Source organism: Pinus tabuliformis, chromosome 3_1 (assembly GCF_031772625.1).
Source record: "Pinus tabuliformis cultivar Carrire ecotype Pingquan chromosome 3_1, CPIR1, whole genome shotgun sequence".
NCBI classification, from domain to species: Eukaryota; Viridiplantae; Streptophyta; class Pinopsida; order Pinales; family Pinaceae; genus Pinus; species Pinus tabuliformis.
This window is the reverse complement of record NC_142301.1, coordinates 897,497,490-897,507,922: the sequence shown is the minus strand read 5'-3', so window position 1 is coordinate 897,507,922 and position 10,433 is coordinate 897,497,490. Positions and strand designations below refer to the sequence as shown.

At 39.4% G+C, this 10,433-nt stretch overlaps 1 protein-coding gene across 1 annotated transcript; it reads right to left on the bottom strand.

Moving 5' to 3' along the window:
* Window positions 1–9,661: 9,661 nt before the first annotated feature.
* LOC149190537 (uncharacterized) lies at window positions 9,662–10,168 on the bottom strand. The gene has a single exon (XM_089410539.1). The coding sequence runs from the start codon at window positions 10,166–10,168 to the stop codon at window positions 9,662–9,664; it is 507 nt and encodes a 168-aa protein (XP_089266665.1).
* Window positions 10,169–10,433: the final 265 nt, after the last annotated feature.

The window sequence follows — 10,433 nt, the reverse complement described above, 5'->3', positions numbered from 1 at the left end:
CTCCCACACCACCCCCCTTTATGATATTCCTAGACAGCCTCCCATGCTCATCTCCTCCCTCACCACAACCTCCACTTGCCATATTTTCTCTAAGCAGGACATTAGGAGAGCAATTAGAATTGTGTACCAATAGAGAAGCTAATGAGGAAGGGCTCCTGGCCAAATTCCTCAAGCATGGCGTCTAGTCCCTCGATTCCCATGTTGCTGATTTATTCCATCATGTGGTATGTTCAGGATTCCCCCCCCCCTAGACCAAACACATTATTCATCCGATCCACAAATCATGTTGCAGTTCTAATCCAAACTACTAGACTATCATGGTGGATCATACATTCTCCAAGTACGCCACAATCCTACACCGATGGCTCTTTGAGGAGTTGGAGAGTTGTCATCTCCAAGCTAGAGGACACGCACACCCCAATTACCAAACAATTGATCACATATTCACACTCCAAGCCATTATTGAGAAGGCTTGTCATCGTTCTTTGAAGGTTTATAGTTTCTTTGTATACATCTAAAAAGCATTTGACATAATGTCGAGGGAGGCATTGTTCCAGAGACTTCATGATATTGGCATATTTGAGACCCTACTAGCATTTATCATGAGATCATATGAGTAAGTCATGGGATGCCTCACGATGGCACATGGCCTTTCCAACTTCATCCAAAGTACCATCGAGGTAAAACTAGGGTGCACCCTATCCCCAACCCTCTTTGGGATATATATGGATGAGTTAGAGCCTTTCCTACATGAGCATAATCCAAGAGGGAGATGGTCGTCTTCCACATTTGTTGTTGATTTCCTTGCTCCTATTCGTTTATGACTTGTTCTTGTAGGCCTCTACACCATAGGGTTTACAAAGAGAAGCCGAAACATTGGCTAGTTTTTGTGACCTTGGACAATTGATGGTCAACCTCGGTAAAACCAAGGTTTTGATCTTCAATGCATCGAAGAGCTCTCTTGCGGACTTAAATTTCTACTACCAAAGCACATTGATTGAGATAACCACAGCTTACACTTACCCACAAGTACATTTCATGGGACCTCACTTTGGTTTGCGGTAGGCCATCCACCCTCAACTCAGTAAAGGTTATGGTTCATTGACTTTCATCGATAGACAATGCTTCAAAGAATAGTTTTAGGACATCTCAACTAACTCTATCGCATGGAGGCCATTATTAGACCTATAGTTCTTTATGGCTTCGAGATCTGAGGATCGAGCATGTTGCAAACAAGCTAGATGAGGCTGGAGAGAGTATAGACTTTTCTTTTCAAGCCCATCCTCTGATGTCATCGAACTATTCCACAACACATCATCTAGGCAGAGTTCGATGCCCATCCTTACCATCTCGAGGTCATTTTTTGTTTGGTTTTTTTCCTACATAGATTCCAATCTCTCAAAGACTCTACCACTAGGACAAAGAGGTATCCCTACCTTGCACTTTGCTCCTCGAAGGCTATTGCTTCAAATGCTCCCTCGGGACGGACACAAAGTTGGTTCTAAGAGGCGTCTCGTCTTCTTCAGTCGATTACTATCTCCCCAAAGCACCTTCCCCTATTCGAATTCTCCCTTGATGCATCGAGCCATCTCTTGCGATTAGACAAGTATTGAATCAAGCAATCAGAGAGGATATCTACAGCTTGTACATTTAGGTCACTTAGACCCCACCTCCGATGAGCTTGAGCTCAAAGATGTCCTTCTACCTAGAGCACCTTTTGAGCCACGAGGTGGCATCATCACCCACCCCCTTATACGTGCAAGCATTAATGCACTAACTCAAGATCCCTCTGAAATAGCTCCAAGTCAACTCCCATCGACTGTGGATAGAGACAAATCACTGCATACCATGATCTAATAGGATCTACCAACTGTGCCATTTTTAAGTCCTCTTAAACTATGAGATCAAAGGACGCTCTCTTTGTTGATGTTTGTAGCTCAGGCAAGTACTTCTACACAGGCCTAAGTGTCTAGGTATGCGAAAGTCACCCATAGTCACCTTTGATACTTGCTCTAGTGTGAGCAAGTTGTTTTTGCAACTGAGCCTAAGTTAAACTTAGGGAAAGCACATAATTATTATGTTGCCTAATTGAGCTAAAGTAAACCTAGGAAAAATAAAGTTAATTACTTTAGTGAATATGTTTTAATCTCATCTCTTGATCTCAAGTGAGGCGAGATCTAATCTTGGTTGTCAATCACTTTGGAGATTAGGGTTAGGGATTTAACTCAATGTAAAGTTATAAAAGCAAGGCTAGGGAGAAAGAGAAGACACCATACAATAGCACGAGATTAAGAGAGGCATCTCAATGAATGTGTTGCATCTAAGGAAGGGGCAACATAGAGATCCATATCAACCAAGGAGGGTTTGATCAGCTAGATCGGATCCAATGTTGTATGTAATTCCTCGATTGGGCCATTTTCCGAAGAAGGGAGCCCAAATAAGTTCAAAAATTTAATGAAGAACTATGAATGGGCAGAATCTTTGGGTCATTTTTGTGATTGAGATTGGTAAATTTGCTTCCCATTGAATTTATTCAATTAATACCCTAGCTGGAACTTTTATTCAGTAGACGTAAATTTGCTCAAAACAAATTGCTATATTGCAAGGGTAAGAAAATTAACATGGTATCAAATCCTAAACTCTAAGTAAACGAATATCGGAATCGTAGGTGCCAAGTTCGCATTGTATCTCCAAGGTCAGGGTCGATCGTGATCGTACAAGCAGAAATTCTTAAAGGGGAAGGCCGATGAAATCAAGCATATAGACCTGTTGCCTCTAAAGCAAAAAAAATAAAAAAAGAGGGTGGTCGAAAAAAAAATATGAACAATTAAAAAATAAATAAAATGGGAAGAGGGGGCAAGGGTGTTGTGGTGGCCAATGTAGATTTTTATAGTGCAATTAAGACAAACACAAATTCTCTACCAAATAATTACTTCCAATGATATAATTGCTTCATTAGAACATTCAGGTCATTAAGCAATTACAATTCAGAAAATTTCAACCATGAATACAGTAGGGTAGTAGAGATCACAATAAAATAAAGATGCACAAGAGAAACAAAGTTTACCCTGGGAAAACCCCAAACCACAGGAAAAACCTAGTAACCCTTTCTTATGAGAAATTGTCCAATTCAAATCAATTTGTACATCTAAAATCTAGTCAACATATCATCCCATTGACCATGACAAAAACCAAGTCAAAAGAGAGAGAAAGTCAAAATCTGCTCACAAGTCAAATCTAGTCAAAGTAGCCAAATTTCAACCCAACTGCTTTTGGTCAACTTAGGTCAAAGGGGTTGAAATTCAGTCCTATAACTGCCACAAAAATTTGGTCAAACTGCAAACTTTGACCTGCAGTCAAAGTTCAGTCAACGCTCATATTCCTACTACAAAATTTGGTCAACAGATAGTCAAAGATTCCACAAATATTTAGCTTCCAAGATCAGTCAAAGAATCGATCAACATCAGCTCCAAAAATCAGAGTCAATGTTGGTCAAATAGAGAAAAGACTTGGTCAAACTCGTTGGTCAACTTCTCCTTCTCCTTCGCACGTGTGAACTAAATACTTCTTGGACAGGTTTGAATTGATTGTGTGATGGACGCCAAAAGAGATGGTTGAATCTCTCAATATATATGCGATTGACCTGTCCATCATGGAGCCATGTATAAAAAAGATATAGATTTTTACTTGTTGACTTCAAATACCACCACAGCTACATATTTTCAACACTCACTCTTAGCCAGGGAGGTATTTTCTTCTTGAATTCCACAAATGTACATATGATGAATAAAATATCTTCATAAGAAAGGGTTGAAAACATTATCATCAAGCTCAATCCATTAGCCAAAATTTCATGGCAATATACTCACAGGACCAATCTCTCCAACCATAAGCAATGGTTTCTCGTTCAAACATCATGACCTAATAGATAATTCCAGGTCTCAATACACATGGATCCAACCTTCTCGGCCATGATTATGGTCTCCAGGTCAAACTCCATGACCTAAGGAAGCAATCTAGGCTTCGATACATATAGGGCCAATCTCCCCAACCATAAACCATAGTTTCCTGATCAAGCCCCATGACCTAAGGGAGATTCTCTGCACATAGATGCTACAACATCAACACTCCCTTTCACCAAGGGAAGGATTCTCAACAACTCCAAGCCTATCCCTGAAGTAAATAAACTTCATTCGGGGCAAAGGATTTGTAAGAATATCAGCAACCTGCTCATCAGTAGAGATGTGTTGGAGCCTCACTGCTCCTTTTTGAATAATGCTCCGGATGTAGTGATACTTGATCTCGATGTGCTTTGACCTGTCATGGAAAACTAGGTTCTCAAAAAGCTTCATACAACTTTGATTGTCACAATATATCATGGTCAGTTCCAGCATAAGATCAAACAATCTCGCGATTAACTTCCGAAGCCACACCACTTCACAACTCGCCAAACAAGTAGCAATATATTCAACTTCAGCAGTACTAAGTGCAACAGACGTTTGCTTCTTGCTCATCCAAGATATCATAGCGGAGCCCAAACTGAAACAACATCTTGAAGTGTTCTTCCTATCTTCAGCACTTCCAGCCCAATCAGAGTCAATGAATCCATGCAGTTGTAGTTCACCATTTGATACATATCTCAATCCATAATTAATAGTGCCACGCAAATATCTCAATATATTTTTTATTGCAATCCACTGTACATGTTTGGCCTCAACCAAGAATTGACTCAAAGTGTTCACTGTTGAGAAATGTAACTAGTTTTGATCTTCATAATTGTTGTACTCATTTCAATATGTATCTTTTGTAACAAACAAGAAAAGAAAAGAAAATTTAGTATTATTAAAGCATGGGTTTCATGCTCATTATTGATGGTCTTCTAGGTAAAATCATGTTCTTCGTGCTTCTAGGGTTTATTAGGTCTTAGGATTTATTGTCTTGAGTCAAAGGAGTCAATGTCATGTTTATAAGACCCTTCCAGGAAAAATGTAATTGTAAAAAGAATTATTTTTGAATCTAGGAAGTCCTGGAAGCTCCAAAGTACAAAGCCCCGGGAGCATCAAGTCGACGTAAAGGAGGGAATTTGACCCCTTGAGAAGGCTATACAAAGGAGCAGTTTGACGTCATTTGAGACTAACTCACACACAAGTTCGATCTATCAAGAAACTTCGATCTGAAGTTGGGAAGCAGGACGTAGAAGATCGAAGGTCTGGGAGAGGAAAGGACGAAAAATCTCTTTTTTGGGCTCTATCTCTCTCACACGTGCGAAGTTCTAAGTTTTCTGGTGTTGCAGAAGGAGGCCGAAGTTGCAGGTCTAAGTTGCAGTAGGACAAAGTGCATAATCTTGTAGCTGGAAGAAAGAAAGCCCTACCTTAACCTCGTTGACCTTGGGAGAGTTGTCTTGGTCTAGCTAGGTCCCAGAAGGAGGTTGGATTATGGTTTTTGAGGAAGCTGCAAGTCTGAAATTGCAGGGTCGAAGTTCCAAGACGAGTTGCAGTATTGAAGCTGGCAGGTCAAAGTTGCAGTATTGAAGTTGGTTGATGCAAAATCGAGGAAGGACTTGAAGAAGGGATGAATTGATACTAGGAGAAGGACTTGATCTAGGGTTTGGGTCTATATATCTCACTTGAAGCACATTCTAAGAAGAGAAGAGTTTTTGGGTTTTTCCCTTGGAGGGGTTTGGCCCTAGCTAAGAGCCTAATATCTATGTCCTCTATTGTTTCTATTATTGTTCTTGATATTGTTAAATGAAAAGATCTAACTAAAGAACATAAAGAAGATAAATAAGATTCACAAGTAAATATCAAGGATAAGGAAAATAAGATTAATAGCTGCCACTATCCATTTTCCAACATTCGCTGCATAACAAATGCCAGGTCTAGTGTTAACCAAATAGTTTAATGAGTCAATCAGCGTGTGATACATAGAGGGATCAACCAAGTCAAAATCAGAGTCTCGCAGCTTCTTCAAATTAGTCACCATGGGAGTATCCATGGACTTACAGTCCATCATCCCAAATCTCTGAAAGATCTTAACAATATACTTTCCTTGACCAAGGAAAATTTCAACTGGCTTTCGCCATACTTGTAGTCCCAAGTAATAATGCATTAAACCAAGATCCTTCATTTTGAATTCAAAAATCAACTCCCTCTTACACTAGACTATAAGTTTCTCTACACTTGTCATAAACAAGTCATCAACATATAATAGCAAAATCACAGGCTCACCTTTAACAACTTTGAGGTATAAATTTGGATCAACATCAATCTTGGTAAAACCAAGGCTCATCAAATATCCATCAATGCGAGAATACCATGCCTGAGGTGCCTGTTTAATTCCGTAAAAAGATTTCTTAATACGAGTCTCCCTCTCATGAATATCAAATCCTTGAGGTTGTTCTATGTACACTTCCTCCTCAATCAATCCATTGAGGAAAAGTAGTTTTGACATCCATTTGATGTAATTTCCAACTTGCAATAGAAGCAATAGCAATAATAGATCTAATGGAGGTGTACCTGGCAACTGGAGCAAATGTGTCTTCATAATCTTCTCCCTCTTTCTGGGAGAACCCTCTAGCCATGAATCTTGCTTTGTACTTGTGTACGCTGCCATCAACTGCATGCTTTATTTTATATATCCATTTGGAAGTTACCACTAACTTCCCTTCAAGTCTCGACATGATTTCCCATACATCATTCTTCATAATAGATTGGTACTCTTCTAACATAGCATCTTTCCGAACTTGCTGACTTGTTGCTTCTTCATAGCTGGATGGTTTGGACTCGATTCTCTTGCTCATCAATGTTGCGTAACTTGAGTATTTGTTGACATGTTTGGATTTCCTGAAAGTCCCACGAGGAGTTACATGTCCCTCAGCTTCCTGCAATGTTCTTTCAAGCCATGTCGGCCTTTTCCTGGTTTCTAGTACAATGACCCTTGGTGGGTCCACAAGTTCATTAGGTCCTTCAGGCTCTTCTTGTTGATCTTGAGGATGATCCACAAGTCCTTGTTCCACAGGTCCTGAACCCACATCCTTGGGAGCTTCTTGCTCCTCATCATCAATATCCAAGTGTGATCCTTTAGAATTCCAGAAAGCAACATCATCATCAAAAGTAACATCCCTGCTAATCTCAATTGTTCGATGTCCTAGAATATAAATTTTGTAGGCCTTCGATGTCTCACTGTATCCAACAAATGTTCCCTTCTTCCCAGAAGGTTCTAGCTTGGTCCTCTTTTCCTTGGGCACATGAACATAGACAAGACAACCAAAGATTCTCAAATGTCCAACTTTCGGCTTCTACTTATGAAGACTTCTTTAGGAGTCTTATTCCCCAATACTCGGTGAGGACTTCTATTTTGGACATAAACAGCAGCCTTGGAGGCTTCTCCCCATAAAAACATAGGTAGGTCTTGATCATGAATCATGGCTTTAGCAGCTTCCATAATAGTTTTGTTCTTCCTCTCTGCAATCCCATTTTGTTGAGGGTTGTAGGGTACTATCAACTCCCTCTTAATTCCAGCATCCCTGCAAAAAGCAATAAGTTCCTTGGAGGTATATTCTCCACCATTATCAGACCTCAAAATTTTGATTCTTCTTCCTGTAAAATTTTCCACTTGAGCCTTGAATTCCTGAAACTTGTCAAAGACTTCATCCTTGGTCTTTAAGAAATAAATCCATGTCTTTCAGGAGAAATCATCAATGAAAGTTACATAGTACAAAAATCCACCCAAGGATTTCACAGACATGGGTCCACACACATCAGAATGTATAAGATCTAAAAGTCCTTTGGACCTACTATTACTGCTTGGAAATGGTCCCTTAGTATTCTTCCCAAGTGCACATCCTTTGCAAACTCCTTCATGTTCAACCTTGATTTTTGGTAGACTTGTAACAATTTATTTCATTATAGGCAAGGCTTTGTAATGAATATGTTCATATCTTTGGTGACATAATTCACAAAGACTAATATCATTGTGTATCAATGCTTGAATTGAACAACCTAGGAGTCTATACAAGCCTCCTTCTCGCACACCAATTACTTTAGCAAAATCTATGCTTGAGCCTTTCTTCCATACTAGTACTTGACCATCAACAAAGGCAACTTTATACCCTTTATCTTCCAAGCATGAAGTAGAGACCAAATTCTTTTTCAAACCAGGTACATATAATATATCATTTAAGAAAATGTTACCTCCTTATTCCAGCTGAAAGGATGTTGAACTTGTTGTCGCACAGAATGTCCAGGCACCACGACAACGGCTTAGATCGGGGGTTGTCACCCTGATCCCCAATCTCTCCGTTTAAATTGTCTCCCTACAGCAAACTAAGGGGGGTGGACCCTACGGAAATGGAATGAAGGAGGACTAGTTGGGAACCAACCAGTCCGAGAGACACAATTGAGCGACCAAATACTTGTTTAGATCTAGCAAGACTTAAATGATTCGATTTATACAATTGATACCAGTGCCTTGTGGAGTCAACTATCTTGCTAAGAAATTTAGGACCAAGTACATGATGGACAACTGCGGCTAAAGAAAATGTTATTATGATGAAAAGAGATGCAAGATGCAAGATACAAGATGAAAATTGTTGTCGCACAAAGTGTCTAGGCACCGCGACAACACTCAGAGTAAGGGTTGTCACTCTAATCCTTACTCACTCTATTTAGACTCTCTCCTAGACAAGTCAAGGGGGATAGTCCCTAAGGTGATTGGATGAAGATAGTCTGTAGAACACAGCTCCAGGGGATTTTAAGGATGAACAACTTGATGAATTTAGAACAAGTCTCGGTTAACTGAGATGGATAGATCTAATAAAATAAGACACAACCACAAGATAAAAATGATTTTAGACCAGTGCCTTATGTTCAATTAACCAAAGACTAAATAAAAACAAGTTACCCAGAGCAATTTATAATGTGGCAAAGCAATGATCATGAACAATTAAATGAGATTGCTCAAAACTTTATCATGAGCTTCTAGCAATTAAATCCTGCACAAAGTGTCTAGGCACCATGACAACACTCAAAGTAAGGGTTGTCACTCTAATCCTTACTTTGAGCGTTGTCGCGGTGCCTAGACACTTTGTGCGACAACAGAACCAACGCCTTTGACTACATATTTGCCTTCGCCACCAAGCTCCACCCTTTGTGTAGTCTTCTTTTCCACCAACTCAGTGAGGCTTTCACGACTTCCTATCATATACTTGGAAGCACCACTAACGACCAGCCAAACATCATTGTTAGCAATAGAACCTATAAGATCAGAATAAAAGAAAAAATTATCATCTTCATTCTTTGGCTTCTTCATATGTGCTTGGCCTTCAAAATCTGCAACTAAGGCAGGCATGTTGCTTGCCCCTTCTCTTCCTGTTATTGTTCCTTTCAAGACACTTGTCTTGAAAGTGACCATACTTTTGACAATGAAAACATTGAACTCTTGACATATCCTTCCTTCCTTGAGAGGGAGGAGGTCTTTCCCTGGAGCGGGCCTTCTTCTTGTATTCCTTTAATATATTCCAAGGTTTCCTCCTTCCTTTGCCATTCCTAGATTGAGTTGCAAATGCTTGATCACCGTCTTGAAGTTTTTGAAACCTCCCTCTTAAGATAAGTCTAGATTATTCTTGAGTATAAGAGGCCCATAACTCATCAAAACTCGGAGCTTACTTTCTTGCACTAATACTGGCTGCAAATGCATCCCATGAAAGAGACAAACCATTGAGTGTTGTAATCACGACCTCTACATTAGAAACAAGTTCTTCAAGAGCTTTAAGTTGGTCCCTTGATTGAGAGATCCTTATGAAATAAGAGGCCATTGTGTCATCCTTTGTCATTCGATCATCTCGAAGTTGATTCTTCAAACTCATTTTATGACCTATGTTATTGATAGAGTACAATCCTATTAAAGCATCATACATAGCTTTTGGAGTTTCCAAATCTGAAATATATGCGATTAAGTGATCTTTGAATGACTCAACAATGATCCTCATGGCAGTGATCTCGTTCTTCTTGAATCTTGCCTTTCCATCATTGTCTTGAGGTTCAGTCACATTGCCACTCGCATATGCAAAGACATCATTTTCTGCAAGAATGAGATAAATCCTTTTCTTCCAAGCCCTAAAGTTGGAGGCACCTTCCAACTTGTTCTCTGTCTTAGTATAAGAACCCATGGTCATAGATAAGTTAAATTTGGACAATAATCAGATTGCAGGAGTAGGTCTCTTAAGAGTGATATCAATGCCCTTTCCTTCACCAAATCTTTAAAATCATGTAGATTTTTATAGTGCAATTAAGACAAGCACAAACTTTCTGGCAAATAATTACTTCCAATGATACAATTACTTCTTTAACACATTCAGATCATTAAGCAATTACACTTCAGAAAATTTCAACCATAAATCCAGTAGGGCAGTAGAGATCACAATAAAATAAAGA

Bases quoted from the DNA above. Each gene is read 5' to 3' on its own strand.
- LOC149190537 (XM_089410539.1), bottom strand. From the start codon at position 10,168: ATGGGTTCTTATACTAAGACAGAGAACAAGTTGGAAGGTGCCTCCAAC.